Here is a 16,287-nt window from a genome sequence, read left to right as displayed (position 1 = left end):
AAGATTTGGTATCAAAAGAAATGATAAATTATTATTTGCATGTTACTTTCAAAAACGTGGAAATTAGTGAAATTCGTTTTTAACATATATTTTATATATTCATTCTATAATTATAAGTATGTAAGTATACTGTTTGGCTAAATCATTTTGTTATACATATATATTTAATGTTACTAAATATAGAAAACATACTATTTTTAAAAACTAAGAGAATATATACTTTACGAAATAAATAGATATATGCTATTTGCTTAACTCCAATTTAATTATTCCAATGTATCTTAACTAAAATTATTTACAAAATTTTTATTTTTATAAGCGCTCCTGTTTTTTATATACTTATTTTATATGCAATAATTTTATTATCTTAACTATAAATTAGTTTTTGTACATAATGTAGTTTTCAGCTGGATATCCTCTAGCATTAAGACCAGTAATCTTAAAAGTTGCACCGCTATCCGGAAAATTTTTACTTTCTTCAACCGTCAAAGACTTTCTTGCTGTGGTAACATAAAGCTCGTCCAAATTTGCACCGCCCCAAGTTACTGATGTTACTTGGGGTGCATGAATTCGAATTGATGTTAAAACTTTTCTCGTTTGAGGATCTACTTCTATTACCTATTACAAAACGCACGTAAGAAATACTTAAAAATTACATGAAAATTAAAATTTAATATCATAAAAAATACTGTAATCCTACATAACAATATGTAGTACGTTACATTTTAATTTAGTATGGAGTCATACCTGATATCCTCCATAACAAGCTAGCCACAAATGACCTCGTGTATCGATCGTAAAGCCATCTGTTTGACCTTTTATGCCTTCTTTCGTATAATTCAAAATCTCTTTTCTATTACCTATTAAAGAAGAATTAAAATTTTGTATGTAAGAATATAATATATTATCACTAATTTAAGTAACTTGCTTATCGAAATTTCTGCAGTCTCATTAAAATCAAAAGAATCAATGGTATTGTTTCCTGTATCAGTATAATACATAACAGACCCATTAATCGTCCACGCAAGACCATTAGAAATTAAAATATCTTTTAATTCTGTGATGATTCCAGTATTCTGAGAAATTTTATATAATTTACCACTTCTTTTTGTTATTACGTTAGGAATCTCTTCTGGTCCCATTGTACCTATTAAATGTTTGTAAAAAATTAATATTTTTAATTTATTGCTCTTATAATTGAGTTTAGTATTTTAAAATTATTACCAGCCCATAAGCTACCGTGTCTATCCACTTTTGCATCATTAAAACGAGATCCGTCAGATATTTGAAGGGCTGAATATAAAATACTTGAGTATGTAGGTGCTGAACTGGTTTCACCATTCCATATAATATGCCTGATATCTAAGCCAGTTGATACTAAAAATTCATTAGAAGTTCCCGTTATTGGAATAATGAATGTTACAGGACCACCAGCTAGAAAATTAACTAGAACTTTAGAACATGATTTTTAGTATATGGCAAAATCAATTAAAAAAAAAATACATTAAACTAAAAATGTGTATAATGGTTTACCTATAACAGTATAATCATGTTTGTCAGTACGTGGATTATATTTGTGAATTGTAGAATTTGTGATATCTACAAAATATAAAACCTGTTGACTTGCATCCCAATGAGGTCCCTCGCCAAGTAAAAGAGGTTCAGTAATTTTTTGTATCATATAGCAATTCGTTAATCCAATTGAACTAATTATAATATAAAATTTGAACATTTTTGTAATGTTATATATTTTAACACTTGAATAATTTTGATGTCTTTACATATACATATATATACAATTATAATGTTTTATATAAGTTAGAATAGTAATAACGCGCGGTATATTAATCTTCGTCTTGTGAAGTAAAGTTATTTTCTTTCCTTAGACGTCTTTATTTTGATAATATAGACAATAACTGATATCAAGATCTCTTATTTATCTGCTATTATCATGCGCACCTCTCGAGCTTATTAAAAACTCCGGATAAATGAAGATTTCTAAACCTCACAATGTTGCCCATTTTACCGAAGCTACTATCAGTTAAAACATTTTTGTTGACCTTCGCGAATTATCTTTTAACATATCATTATCAGACAAATATTTAAATTAAAGGCACATATGTACATAATAATGAAAATTAGTGAATATACAATTAAACTTAAAAACTGGAGTATTATAATTGTTTTATTAACATATTGTCTTAATTTAAGTACTGTATACTTAAATAAGATGTAAAATAACATGGCATTTTCCATATTTACATTTTTCTAAATTGATATCTCTATTTATACTGCAACAAATAATACTGCAGTCAGTATTATATTTTTTTTTACATTATTGCGGGATACGAGTAGGAATTTGTTAATGTAACATAATTAGCTTTAAATTTGCAATATTTGCAGCAAATATAATTAAAGTATTCTCAATCTCTTTGGCATAATATCGTATGAAGTATAAAACAATTTGCTAAAATTAAACACAAACTTTTTTCTATTTTGGCCATTGAACTATGAATTGATATTCCATGTACGATATCAAAATCCAAATATATTAGATAAATTTTAATAAACTGAATACTAATTTTACATTATTGAAAGAATTTTCTTAATGAGTCTGAACAGTAGTGGCTTCTTTTTCTGTTTCATGACTAAATCTCCATCTCCACCATGCAACTTTCATACGATCCCATATATTTTCCCAGGAGTCCATGGCAGGCCGAACATCCAATAAAGCAAACTTATATTTATCATCAATAGAACCGCCATCATAATAATCGATAATATAGCGTACATTTTTTCCACACCTATCTACAATCCAATCATGGCGGTCGAAGGGTAGTTCATATCTAAAATATGCAGTTATATTCAGTTTATCATGTTTATAACATTTTAGTTTATTAAGGTGTACATACCCCATCCAATGTCGAATTCGTGCTCTAGGTGAATATTCTGTTGCTTTTCCACCAAAACTTCTAAGTTTTGGATTTCCACATTCTCTAGCATGAAGTGCTTCCCACTTCAATACTTCTTGCCATGCCTGTTCATTATTAGCATTATGAATTTTTATTATGTTTTCCATATCTTTTGGTGCTATATCTTCATTTTTCCATCTCCAACCTTTTCTTAGCATAGCGTTCCAAAACATTTGTTGAGATGGATACACCCAAAATTCATCTTCTCCAGTAGCTTTTGGAATTGAAGATACTTGTCTGTCAGTTGGTAAAGGAAATGGCTGTCCTGGTGAGGGTTGTTGATTCGGAGGTGGCATCTACAAATATAATTATTATTTAAACTAAAAAATTCCAAAATTGTGGTCATAACAACCTAAACTCTTAAATTTTGAAAATAAAACAAACCATATTAAGTGGATTAACATCAGCATTTGAATGATCAATTGGGCATTCATTGGTATCTCTTGTTTTTGTATCTTGTTTTGATTTATGCATAGGGCATTCTGGTGGTGGATCTTTTTGAGAAATACCATATTTATGTACTGAGGACAGTTGCTCATTAAAAGTTGGAGTAATTACATCAGCAGCTAATACTGATGCCGAGGTAAGTGTGTTACCCATTATTCAATTTATTAAACCTATAAATAAAGACATATGTATATTTAAATCTGCAAGTTATGTAATACTCTATAAATTTTAATAAATCATTTATTATCTATGTAATTCACATAATTTTTAAGCTCTTATATGTACATATTTATTACTTACTAAAATTGTAATTGAAAATGTGAATATTATGTCAATTATCTATATTTTTGTAATAATCCTAGTTTTAGTTACGAAGAAAAAAAATATAAATTAAGTCATATAGAATAAATGATCATTTCAAATGGAAAATTGAAACATCTAAATTCCGAATTTTCCAAAATATGTTTATAGTCACGATATTCAGCTACATTAGCAAATTTTACACGCGAACGCGAGTTCAAACTTCACACTTCAGACAGTTCAGATTGGTTCAGATCAGACGAGACGATCTTTTTGGTCTTTTGCAATTTCAAGAAGAGATTTAAGGTTAGGTTTAAGATACAAGATGAATATTTGGTTAGGATTGGTTAGTTAACGGGAATCCGTATACCGACATTACAGAGCGAAAACTATTTCGCATGCAGCGTCGTTATTTGTTGACGGATTGTAAAGTTATTACAGGTTTTTGGAAATGCCAGAAGCTTATCTACTAAGTTACGTTAGGAAAATTAACAAAAAATGAAAAAAAATTTTTGTTTAAATAAATATATTAGCATTATTGAGAAACAACAATTAAATCGCAAAATCCCCCAACGTAATTTACTAGATAATGTTCATACTACGTTTCCAAAAAGTCCACAAAAATGCAAATCTGTCAAGATATGACGATGCTGCATGCGAAATAAATAATGGAAGAATTTCGTGTTCGCGAAGTCGCCAACACGAAATTCTTCCATTATTTATTTCGCATGCAGCATCGTCATATCTTGACAGATTTGCATTTTTGTGGACTTTTTGGAAACGTAGTATGAACATTATCTAGTAAATTACGTTGGGGGATTTTGCGATTTAATTGTTGTTTCTCAATAATGTTAATATATTTATTTAAACAAAAATTTTTTTTCATTTTTTGTTAATTTTCCTAACGTAACTTAGTAGATAAGCTTCTGGCATTTCCAAAAACCTGTAATAACTTTACAATCCGTCAACAAATAACGACGCTGCATGCGAAATAGTTTTCGCTCTGTAATGTCGGTATACGGATCCCCGTTAATATACCATTTAATGCAGTAGGAAGGGGGTGCTTACGATAAATTTGCATTAAAAATTGTATAAAGGTGTTTACATATCAGATTTAGATGAAGTGGTGTATCCAAAACGCGTATTCACGCACTTACATAAAATTTCAGTTTAAAGTTTCTGAACCCAGTATAAACAAGCAAAAGTAATTAAAAGTCTACTATCTTGAGTAAAACCTATTAATTATATTTATATAGATGTAAGCTTTTATATAAAAAAAAAACATTTTGGTACCATATATGATTTTATTTTGTTTATAAAAGTTACAACACAACAGCTTCTGTTTCTATATTACCGAAATTTATAAATTAGAGCAGAAAGATAATGTTCAATTAAAACTTTTGATTTTGTAAACAGATAATCTTCAACAATTATTTTTTTCTTTTAATTTGTTTTTTTACAATATAGACTATTTTACCTTACTAAATTTTTACAACTAAGGCTTTTATATTTTTTTATAACTCAAGTATAAAAAATTTACATTTATGAAATCAATTTTTTTTAAATTCACAACAGTTGTTAAAAACAGATTTAGTAGTTAGAATTCAAATGACTGATATTTACTGTGTACTTTTCAGCATGATAGATTTTAAATATCTGATTTAAAATTAGTGATACTTCTGGATCATTGTTCCAAGCATCAATTGCCGTAGGCCTCTCAAGCATTGATAGATATGCTAAAAAATCATTAATAATTGGATGAAATAGTTTATACATATTCAGATTGTCCAAAAATTTCTGTTTCACGAGATTCTTTCTTATCCACCATATTTAGAAAAAAATATTATTTATACATAATTTTAGTATATTGTTAAGTCTATCAAATAGCTATATTAATTAAACCTTGAAAAACGTGTTAAAGGACATATGATAGCTGTCTGAAGTTTTTTAATTAGAAATCTATATTTTTTATTGAGACCTCTTGTAGCTGATATCACACACGAAAGCTTTTTAAAATATTATATTAATTTATTATTTCATCTAATTATTTATTAGATTTTCCGATTTTAAAAAATAAGTAGATGAGCTACTATGCGTGTCTATATATAGCGGCCGCGAACACTTTTTCAACGAAACCCTAGCCTATATATATATACAATTTTAAATCAAAATATCTAGATAATGATTAAATGGAAAGATAAATTAATATAATATTTTGAGAAACTTTTGAAAGTAGCTACAAAGGCGTGAAATAAAATAATTAATGTTCCCACTACAAAAACTTCTGGTGACTGTTATATATCCTACAAACCTCCAAGTTCAAACCAGTATAGCCATCTGAAATTTTTTTTTAAATATTCTAAAAATATGTATGAATTCGATTTTTGTTAAATACAATAGATATGAAGATATGCTGTTTTACAAAATTTTTTGGACACCCTGCATATGAGAATAATAAATACCTATTAACATTCGAGGATTAGTTAAACTTAATTGAATAGAAGGAGCATTCATTATAGCTTCATATATTCGTCCATTTCGGTCTAATCCTTCATCTAAGTCATACAAACTTTGTCTTCTTTCGCCAAGTAACCATTCACACTTGAAAATTAAGAATAAAAATGAAATACTCAATAACAATTTTCTAGAAATGCTTTCAAAGGAGGAAGCTTATAAAATTGTTATATCGATTTCATTATTTGGAAGTTATTAAAGATTTAAATTTCCAGAACATAAAGATATCTATTAGGTAGGTATTGGAAAGTTTTAATTGTTAAGAATTTTTTTATCATGTGACAGTTTTAAAAATTTATAAGTTTTCTCCTTAGAACCTCTTTTCTATCTACGGTTTGTGAGATAGCAAAAATTAATTAATTTTACACCTAGTATATTTTTCTTACAGCATTAGAATGGTCATTTCCAGTGATTTTCAAAGCTTGAACCACACTTTTTTCAGGAAACCCCATTTCGACAAAAGAATGAAGTAGTTTTGGATTGGGTTTAAACTCCAACATCTTATATTGTCGAAAACTTTCCAGTAATACATCCACGATATAAATAAGATTCCCTTCTGCTTTAGAGCCTTCATTTTCTGCATGCATATTAAGGCATTAATATGTTTTTGTTTAATCTAGCCAGAGGATTATTACCTCCCTCAAACAGATCAGTACATGCTGCTTTTAGAGAAATTTTTTTGTTGCCACCTAAGAAGCTAGGTCCTGCAGTATCTCCATCAATATCCATATCAAGTGACATATCATCTACCCTATGATTATTCTCATCATCTTCATCCATATAAGTATTCAGAACCAACCACTCTAATGCTTCTGACATGTTTGATCTAAAATTAATAATTACTTTTACATTTGAACAATTTAAATTATCACTAAATGATATGTTTACTTTTTAAGTTTAAGAGCCTTAATAACTTCCTTTTCTGGAAAACCCATATCTATTAAAACTTTCATAACTTGAGAATCTATTGTTGGCTTACATCTACTCTCTAGTTTTTCTTTAACTATACTATAACATCTCTTAGCATCAGCACTATATGTAAGAATTCTAGCCGATGCTTTAACAAGTGTTATTAAAATTTTACGGAATTCTTTCTGAAACTAATATTTAATCAAATCATTAGTTAAATGCTAAAGTAATTGAGGTAATATATTTTCCAAAAATTAAAATACTTACATCAGCATTACAATTATTAGCTACATTATTTGATGTTGGATTTCTTTTAATTAAACCATTAGTAACTTGTGCTATAGCCTCCAAAGTTGGCCCTTTCAAATTTTCTTCCTGTAAGTTTTCTTTATTAATAGATCTTATTTCTACTAAGATCAATTCATCTGAAATTATTAATACATTTGATAGATTTGAATATTATATAATTAAAACTATTTATTTTACTATTAATTACCATCTGCATTGATATCTTCATCAGCTATATTTCTATCATCTATGAGTTGTTTATATTTAGATGAATGAATCAGACGAAACTGAGAAACAATTTTAGATGCATCACCATTATAAAAATGTTTAATAGCAATAGCTTTAATTTTCTCTATTGTAAAGTCTGGAGTAATATTAATGATCAATATATCTCCTTCCAAACTAAATAAGAAATCACATGTTTATAAGAAAGTCATCATTCACTCATCATTAATTAACCAGTAAAAACTACCTGATGATATTAATGCAAAAACTTTTATTCGTATTAGACCGAGATTCGAGCATATTTTCACTTTCAGAGTTATCAATATTTGTTGAAGAAAGAATCGAGTCGGTGACAATTTTCCTAAAGGCTTTCAACATTCTGTTGCACACAGTTGGCAGTACTGATTGCACGAAATAAAAATTAGAAAATCTAATACTTATTAGAAGATTGATCAAAGCTTCTAGGTAGGAGCATTGTCTTCAGTTTAAAGAATTAAAGCAATCAAAGCCTAAAACACCCATCTATGACCGGACGCAACTAAAAATGATGTTAAAACTCTATATACTATAGCTTTATAAATTTTTTACCTATGGGATGGGGTATTACCAAACTTTATCCGTAAATTACACTTATTGATTATAAACTTTCAATAGTTGAAATTTATTTTTACTTTGTGCAGTGTATGCGTGTAGTTAGTACATGGTGGAATTAAATAATGGAATTATTTGTTCGGTTCTTTTGGTGCAATGGCATTACTCATTGTAGAGGTGCCAACTGCCAGGACAGGACTGTACAGGCAGTAGCAGTCACGCAGTCAGCCAGATCAATAACTGTCAATATAGCGTGCGGGTGCGAAATTGATTCGTAATAATTCGTATATATCCAAAATTTTGTGCTGAGAATGTACAAAAACAGAGTGAAGTTAGCTGATATGATAGAATCAATGGCTTCAATTTTAATGGGTCAAAAAAGAACGTTTCATGTACTCAGTGCTGCCAACATAATAGAGCACAATTTTTTCTGCTTACGAGTGGTAAAATTTTCCCTCTTCACACCGGGTTACTATATATGTATCTACCATATTGTACATACAATTGTAATTTGTTTGCAATGTGTATTATATCCTTAAATTACAACGTGGTTTATTTTTTTTATGGATTTTGTTTAGAATAAAAGGAGTATTTATTTGCTGAATTGTGGTATAACTGATATGTGTTGACGAGTCCTTGCGGCGTCGGCCGTCGATGGCTCGTGCGCGGGCACGGTGCGCAAACATCACTGAACAATCTTTCTTTCCCCTCATTGTCTTTATCCTTATTCCCTGGTTTAACGTTGACCTGTATTGAGAATCTAATCATTGATTGTCAACATTTAGAATTGTTATGGAGGTAAAGTTTCATATGATTTTCTTTTTTAAAGTTTATATCACAATCATTTAGTGTAGAGAATCCATGTTCTTTCAGGACGGTGCTAAAATCCCCCTTCCACTCGAACCTATCAAATTAAATGAAATCGAAGACAGAAGATTATGGGTAGGCAATTTAGATTTAAGAATTAATGAGTAAGTGTCAATTTTTTTTACTATAACTTAGGCCATGCTCTAGAATTTCCTACGAGTACCGCGAATATCATTATATTTTTGTCAATAATGAAGCAGTGAAAAAAGAGTGATATTTACAGTACTGGCAGTGAATTCTAGAATATGGCTTTAGTACTCTATGCAACAAAGATATTGTACTGCTTTCTATCTCATACTGCTACCCAATGAAGGTTACAAAAAACTTAATGTTTTTCTGCCAACCGGTATCAACTCCTGAGAATTGTCCAAAAATATGGAAACATTGAAAAGTTTGACCTGCTATTTCATCGATTTGGCCCTCAAGCTGGTCAACCAAGGGGTTATGCTTTTGTCACTTACAAAAGAGTTGAAGATGCTGAAGTAGCCAAGGATGCTTTAAATAATTTACGAATAGGAGCTAAAAATATGGTAGTAAGATATGCACACAGTGTTACAGAAGTAAGTATATACATTTTTTTGCCTGTTTACTATTCTCAAACTAACTCTTGTTACGCCTTTTTCTCCTGTTTTTTCAGACAGAACTAGAAAAACCAAAACAGAAAATTGATATACCTGCATTAGCTGGAGCAAAGTTGGATGATAACAGAATAAGGTATGCTATGGAAGATCAATTTGTATATAATTCAGCCATAATTTAGCCTATCAATTTTCATATTAAAATAATGAAGTTAGATAGTGCAAGCATCAATTTTCTGCTGTATATGTTCTTAAATTAAAGAAATATTTATTCTGCTTATTTAAATATAATATAAAATATAATCTCCTAATACTAAAGGAATTTTTGCATTTTTAGCAGAGAAACAGCGATACAAGCGATAGAGGCTAAATTAAAATTGATGAAGGAATGTCAAGAGGAGTTTGAGCTTAATAAACCTTTAGAGGGTGCTCCAATTATACAAATGTATCAAAAGTCAAGTAATCAAAAGTCTAGTAATCAAAAGCCATCATCATCTGCAAGATCTTATAACCGAGGAAACCATCGTAATAGCAAACCATACAGTAGGCACAATGCTAGAAGATAATATTTTAGTTGTAATTAATTACTATTTGTAGATTATTTATTTTTACATAAAAAGAAATTATTTACTTTCTTATGATAATGTGCAAAATCATTGCTAAACCTAACCATTTTCTACACTTAATCCTGGTTTAGCAAATCTAAAGGCCACTCAAAATGCACCCATCTTAATTTTCATAGTATCAATAATTTACAATTTACTGCTTTTTCTTATAAATCAAAGCTTGTAACATTTATTTTATGATACTGAACAAATACAAACTGAGTATGTGTTATGCAAACACTTTTATTCATTCATCGTTGTTGTATATTTACCACGCATATGGAAGGGCAATGGAACAACTCCAGGACAAGGTAATTGACCAGGTAGTACACAAATACAACTTCTTTCACAGCCAAAACCAAAATTAGCAGGATTGTCTTTCTTTTCTTTTAACACAGCTTCTACTTTTAATACTTGCTCACTCTTACCAACAACTTTCTTCAAATGTTTTAATATTTCTTCATATGATTTACTATCCACGTCTATTGTCATTGTCTTCCCATCCTCTGAAAAGAAAAATAAACTATTGTCCTATGAAATTACAGTGAAACTACAAATTTTTTATACATACCATAATAACATTTAATAAATGGCGATGGAGTCATATTTTTAAATTTTACGATTTGTACATTGGGATTTTTATATTGAAGTTGAGGTAAATGCCAAAATATGAAGTTCCTATATGAAACAATAAATTTAAAAAAGCAACAGTAATGTGCACAGACTAATTTCTGATTTACCTAATCCCTTGGTGGTGCTCTCCATGCGTGTTATAATTTATTGAGAATATTTGAATACGGTTTTTAAGTATTAAACTGCCAGCATTTAGATATTTAAGTGTTCTTCTTATGGGTTCACTACCTATCATAAACGGCATTTTATTCTAATTTAGTTTTTCTTGTGACGGCTGACCGTTTAGGTCACTTTAGGTTACTTTAGGTTATGTAGTGTAGTAAATGCAGTAACGTGTTGGTAACGTCTACACCACTATACATATGTATGTATGTACATTAGGGTGGCCATAAAAAAAGAAAATTTTTTCCGGTGCTTTTATTTTGTTAAGAATGATGAAAAAAGAGGAATCAAATTTTTTTAGATTTTTTTGAAGCCGTTAACGGGATCCCTCACGCCTACTTTATCGACAGTTCAAGTCAATAAACAATTAGTTTAATAAAATTCAAATGCGAAGCAAATTGAACAATCGTGCCTTTGTAGGACAATGTGCCAGTTCTAACGAGTCAAACGAACTTAAAATCACTCAAATTAGTTGAAAAATAACGCTGTACCATTGTGCCGCGTTCTTGGAGAGAGGTTACTTTTGGTTATTTCCACTTCAAGAACGCGGGACAGTGGTACAGCGTTATTCTTTATCCGATTTGAGTTTTGTTAAACTCGATTGACTCGTTAGAATTGGCACCTTGTCATAAAGAAGCCTGTTTTTTCAATTTGCTTCGCATTTGAATTTTATTAAACGAATTGTTTATTGACTTGTACTGTCGGTAAAGCACGCGTGAGGGATCCCGTTAAATGGTGCCGATATCGTTTTTAAAATTAAAAATTTAGATTTATTGAAAACGATTAAACAAAATTAAAAATTAATATTGTGCTGGATTAATGTTTTTTTTTATTACATTTTCTTGTAATTTAAATAAAGGACTTTTCAAAGCACAATATTAATTTATAATTTCGTTAAATCGTTTTCAATAAATCTAAATTTTTAATTTTAAAATCGATATTAGCACAATTTAACGGCTTCAAAAAATTCTATAAATTCGAGGATCTCTTTTTTTCATAATTTTTGACAAATTAAAAGCTTATTGGAATTTTGGTTTACATCTAACCTCGAAAAAGTGGAAGAACATCGGATTTTTAGCTTCAAAAACGATATCGGCACCATTTAACGGCTTCAAAAAAATCTAAAAAAATTCGATTTCTATTTTCTCATCATTCTTAACAAAATAAAAGCACCGGAAAAAATTTTTTTTTTTAATGGCCACCCTAATGTACATACATACATACAGTGGACGTGCGCACTGCGCGGTGCGCGTTATTACTGCAAGTAAATTGCAATAAATAAAAGGAGCGCGCAAAAACAACAATAGTAAAGTGAGAGTGGATATGTAATAGGCAGTATATGTATGTAGGCTATAGAGACCGTGCACACCAACACAATGATAGCGAAGTGTCAATGTATAACTGTATACGTATAAATAAATTACACTCAAAAACTGCGAAAATTGCGACCGATAGTTTGCGCTGATAGTATGCATATACACCAATATACATTCTTATCTCACTGTCGTTGTGTTAGTGTGCACGGTCCCGGGACTCAGATCCTAATAGGCACCGTGCGCGAAATTAGAAATGTAGGAACTGGGAAATTGAATCATCGACTTCGTGCTGTGGTATAGGAGTGTAGCAGAGAATGTACACTCTGGGAAATCGAATCGTTCCGATATGTTAACAGAAATTAAATAGGCCTAAGTCAACTGGTGGACAAGATTTTTCCACGTCGCGTGGTTTACCTGCTATAGCATCGACTCCTAAGCAATAAACAGACGGCAATAAACCGATCGAAAGGTGCGATCTCACGGCCTGAAAATTGTGGCGCCGGGCCTGTGGACATGACGCGCAACGCGCCGCGAGAACAGCCTGGCGTGATGAATTTCGCGCCACGCGTATGTCTTTAAATAGTATTTGATCTTTTTGGAGCAAATGTTGAATATTGCTGGTAATCAACACGCCGTGAGAACGGCTAGGCATGATGATTTTCAAGCCGTGTGTGGAAGCTTGAACTGAACCGTTGAGATGGATCGACATACAATAAGCCGTCAGAACACTCTAGTCTCGTAATTTTCACGTCGCGCGTCTGTGCGACTAATCTTGACGTCTTAAAATGTTGCACACAAAATATGTATAAAAAAAATTATGCATTATTCAAAAACTTGCATCGAACGTCTTTTGTAATGTGACGACATCCAGTACCACTATTTCTTTCTATCTTTCACATCATCATCATCGTCACTGTCCGCAGTAAACGAAACATAGCAAGCCGTTGTGATACCGGCCTTGAGCTCACATTTTCTGGACATTTTACAAAGAAATAGACGGAATAAGTTTGACAGTTTCGAGAAAGCTAACCAGTAGACAAGGTAGACATCAACTGAAGCTCTTATTAAATACTGTTTAAATGTCATTATAAACAGATATGTGGCTTGAAAATTATCGCGCCGTGAGAACGGTCTAGCGCGACAGGGAGCGGCAACCATCGTGCCGCCGCCTGAAAATTGTCGATCTTCACTTCAGGCCCGGCGCGACAATTTTCAAGCCATGAGATCGCACCAGCAAACATTCAAACATGGAGGTGGTTTCCTTATGTTTTGGGGGTGTTTTGCGGTGTTTGTTGTTGGTTCACTACATGAGATTGATGGTATTATGAATCAGTACATTTGCAAAGATATTTTGCAGCAACATCTCTTAGATGCTGTTAAAAATATACCGTTTCCCGAAGAAAATTTCGTTTTTCTACATGACCGGATCCGAAGTATATAATAATAATGTAGTTGTTGTGGAGAACATTGTTTAACGCTTTCGATGGCATTTGTTGAGCCATCTCGGAATTTTTAGGCGGTAGAAAAATTTAATCTGAAAGCTTAAATATATATGTATATACTCGCCGCGATTTTTATACCTCTCAATGTCAGTCTTAAAGCTTTTCTGCGTAGAGAAAATGATCTAATAAAAAAAGAGGTGATTTTTCGAGTTTTCGTCATAAGGAGGCTCGTACTTCTTTCACCTAACATTTTCGAGTCATTTGCGATACATGGTTGAAAAGAACGATTTAAAATATAAAGAAAATGTGGTACCGAAGGAATTTTTGCCCCTGCGATTATTTACTTCCATATAGCGTTGAAAATTATGTACAGAATGAGTATACATTTGGGCACTGAACGGTTAATATAAAAGGAAATTACTAACTTCATGGAAAGTCATCATAAACCTAGAATAGCTTCTCAAACGAATAAACGTATTGTTTTATTGTTACCTAGCGTATTAGACTGGTTATATTATGCTGTAAGGTATCACATCCGGGACCTTTGCGAGCAGAGGCGGAGTCAAGTAAAGGGTTGCTATAAGGATTAGTAACTTATTACAATGGTATAGGATGACTCAAGGGGTAGGGGTAAAATAACGGGACAGGATAGTCCCAGGGACCCCGTGGTTAATTCCGCGGGGGTTGAATATGCTTCATTCCGCTAACTGTCTACGAAGAGTAAGGACCCATTCTAATTAATCGCACATTAAAGATTTCTTTGAAGTTTTATACTCATCTAACCAAGCGTCTTGGAGCTCTACATTAAACCAGTTGCTTTTATCATTGGTGAGTAATTTTTATATTATTATTGGCTTTGTGTAGTTTATTATAGTTATCATATTTTAAATTTTAGTATAATTTATTATGATTACGTGACTCAAGTGAATTAAATTGTGGAACAAGTGATTATTTTTCCTAGTTTTCACAGTATTTGAGTATATAAGCACTTCTCAATTTATTAATAAGTTTGTTGTAATATGTAAAGTAAAATCATTTATAACAATTTAAATAATATTGAATTAAAGTTTCATAATCTGAATTTCCTTACTCGTAGTAGTGCACCTCCGCGACATCAATAGTCCGTCGAATCACGTGTGTCTCATAATTTATTCTGCGGGAAATTGGTTTGCGTCTGATTCAACGGTAATACAATAGTTTACGTGTTAAAACATGCGGAATGAAATTAGCTTAATAATCCTCTTCTATTTCTAGACACTAATCAATAAATGTGCCAAACATTATCCACAAGTAGCAAAATTGATCGAAATAAATATAATCGAATTAACCAAAAATTCGATTATTTCGATCTCGTTAGGATAAACTTTTCTACTTAGTAATAAATGCAGAATATTACACGTGATTGCTCAGTAACTCAAATTATATAAAAACGTTATTACACAGTCGACCGCGCATCCAGGCGAACACATTCATAGTCATATAACTAATACATATATGTTTTTTAATATATATTGAGGATTTGCATACACGCGTCCACATTAATTTATATAAATCTTTTTTACAGTTATCGAAATACGCGATGGAGAACATCTACTCGAGAGAGGACGTTTACGCTGCTATGGAAAAATTTCCAGAATTTGGGGATGCAATATCAGAGGCAGTCCGGGCAATGCAGCGTTGTTGCTTTACGCAAAAAAGCATCGATGATAAAGCAACCCACACGAATTTTGATTCTGCCGGAAAGGAAGAACTGTCATCTAAACAACCTAAATCCCACTGGCCTATGAAACCACTGCAATTCCTTACTTCGGAAAAGCGAGATGTTCCCGTAGCAAGAGTCACCCCGTACCGATCATCCGCGGCATCACCTCAATCTACAGGGAAAAACGAGATTAATAACTCGTATAATATTCCGGTTGTGGATGATTTAGCCATATTCGCTGAGTACGCCGCGGAACGTGAAGCTGCTATGGCTGCACCGGCTCGAATAAGATTGGAAATTCATTCTCCTGAAACAAGGATTAGGCGACGACGCCTCAACAATTTAAGAGGCATCTGCTACAATTGCAGAATGCCCGGCCACAAATACATGGATTGTCCAGAACCGCAGCCAGTATTCGTACCTTTTCCGCGCAAAACTTCACTGCTTTAAAATATATCTGAATCCGGCGTCCACAGGCTTAAAAATATAAGGCATGCATTAATCACTTGAGCGGAACGGTTTTAAAATTAATTCGATTCAATAAGTTTATTTTAATTTTTTTCTTGTTATTAACACTGAGCCTACTTTTTGGTGGTCAAATGACCCTTTCTAAATGAAAATAAACTTGTACAAAATTTTCGTTATGTTTAGTGTTAAATTTTATATTAGCCTCGATTTATTTAATTGTAAATAATTATTTTTTTTAAATATCTTGACAAGTTTTCAAAGATAATTT

The 16,287-nt window shown here is 31.4% G+C and overlaps 6 protein-coding genes across 9 annotated transcripts; 2 read left to right on the top strand and 4 right to left on the bottom strand.

Moving 5' to 3' along the window:
- Positions 1-241: 241 nt before the first annotated feature.
- Positions 242-2,027, bottom strand: LOC136772180 (regucalcin-like). Of its 3 annotated transcripts, none has more exons than XM_066724966.1 (5): positions 1,534-2,027; positions 1,225-1,434; positions 929-1,147; positions 748-860; positions 242-618 (listed from the first exon to the last, which is right to left on the bottom strand). In XM_066724966.1, exons 1-5 carry the CDS (start codon positions 1,730-1,732, stop codon positions 379-381), a joined length of 981 nt encoding a protein of 326 aa, XP_066581063.1. In that variant the 5' UTR covers positions 1,733-2,027; the 3' UTR covers positions 242-378. The 3 variants fall into 3 exon arrangements, with proteins under 3 accessions (XP_066581063.1, XP_066581062.1, XP_066581064.1); XM_066724965.1 differs by having other exon boundaries at positions 379-618; positions 1,225-1,452; XM_066724967.1 differs by having other exon boundaries at positions 379-618; positions 1,225-1,377.
- Positions 2,028-2,376: 349 nt separating this feature from the next.
- On the bottom strand, positions 2,377-4,213 carry Cchl (Cytochrome c heme lyase). The gene is made up of 4 exons (XM_066724968.1): positions 3,720-4,213; positions 3,357-3,589; positions 2,913-3,268; positions 2,377-2,846 (listed from the first exon to the last, which is right to left on the bottom strand). The coding sequence occupies exons 2-4, from the start codon at positions 3,570-3,572 to the stop codon at positions 2,606-2,608; spliced, it is 813 nt and encodes a 270-aa protein (XP_066581065.1). The 5' UTR covers positions 3,573-3,589; positions 3,720-4,213; the 3' UTR covers positions 2,377-2,605.
- A 780-nt stretch (positions 4,214-4,993) lies between these two features.
- Kpc2 (Kip1 ubiquitination-promoting complex subunit 2) lies at positions 4,994-8,415 on the bottom strand. Its single transcript, XM_066747323.1, has 9 exons — positions 8,263-8,415; positions 7,903-8,193; positions 7,639-7,832; positions 7,410-7,567; positions 7,122-7,333; positions 6,869-7,059; positions 6,620-6,810; positions 6,182-6,320; positions 4,994-5,455 (listed from the first exon to the last, which is right to left on the bottom strand). Exons 2-9 carry the CDS (start codon positions 8,031-8,033, stop codon positions 5,310-5,312), a joined length of 1,362 nt encoding a protein of 453 aa, XP_066603420.1. The 5' UTR covers positions 8,034-8,193; positions 8,263-8,415; the 3' UTR covers positions 4,994-5,309.
- A 199-nt stretch (positions 8,416-8,614) lies between these two features.
- LOC136785943 (probable RNA-binding protein 18) lies at positions 8,615-10,329 on the top strand. Of its 2 annotated transcripts, XM_066747324.1 has the most exons (6): positions 8,673-8,689; positions 8,825-9,044; positions 9,120-9,220; positions 9,463-9,673; positions 9,751-9,827; positions 10,029-10,329. In XM_066747324.1, exons 2-6 carry the CDS (start codon positions 9,039-9,041, stop codon positions 10,255-10,257), a joined length of 624 nt encoding a protein of 207 aa, XP_066603421.1. In that variant the 5' UTR covers positions 8,673-8,689; positions 8,825-9,038; the 3' UTR covers positions 10,258-10,329. The 2 variants fall into 2 exon arrangements, with proteins under 2 accessions (XP_066603422.1, XP_066603421.1); XM_066747325.1 differs by having other exon boundaries at positions 8,615-9,044; positions 9,120-9,217; positions 9,460-9,673.
- A 190-nt stretch (positions 10,330-10,519) lies between these two features.
- mRpS25 (mitochondrial ribosomal protein S25) lies at positions 10,520-11,595 on the bottom strand. Its single transcript, XM_066747326.1, has 3 exons — positions 11,037-11,595; positions 10,868-10,974; positions 10,520-10,802 (listed from the first exon to the last, which is right to left on the bottom strand). Exons 1-3 carry the CDS (start codon positions 11,171-11,173, stop codon positions 10,540-10,542), a joined length of 507 nt encoding a protein of 168 aa, XP_066603423.1. The 5' UTR covers positions 11,174-11,595; the 3' UTR covers positions 10,520-10,539.
- Positions 11,596-14,495: 2,900 nt separating this feature from the next.
- On the top strand, positions 14,496-16,173 carry LOC136785973 (uncharacterized). Its single transcript, XM_066747364.1, has 2 exons — positions 14,496-14,677; positions 15,414-16,173. The coding sequence occupies exon 2, from the start codon at positions 15,429-15,431 to the stop codon at positions 15,999-16,001; it is 573 nt and encodes a 190-aa protein (XP_066603461.1). The 5' UTR covers positions 14,496-14,677; positions 15,414-15,428; the 3' UTR covers positions 16,002-16,173.
- Positions 16,174-16,287: the final 114 nt, after the last annotated feature.

This window comes from Prorops nasuta, unplaced genomic scaffold (genome assembly GCF_024137725.1).
Source record: "Prorops nasuta isolate Cenicafe-Biocafe unplaced genomic scaffold, Cenicafe_Pnas_1.2 PNAS00003, whole genome shotgun sequence".
NCBI lineage: Eukaryota > Metazoa > Arthropoda > Insecta > Hymenoptera > Bethylidae > Prorops > Prorops nasuta.
The sequence above is the reverse complement of the archived record's forward strand: the minus strand, read 5'-3'. Positions and strand labels throughout refer to the sequence as shown.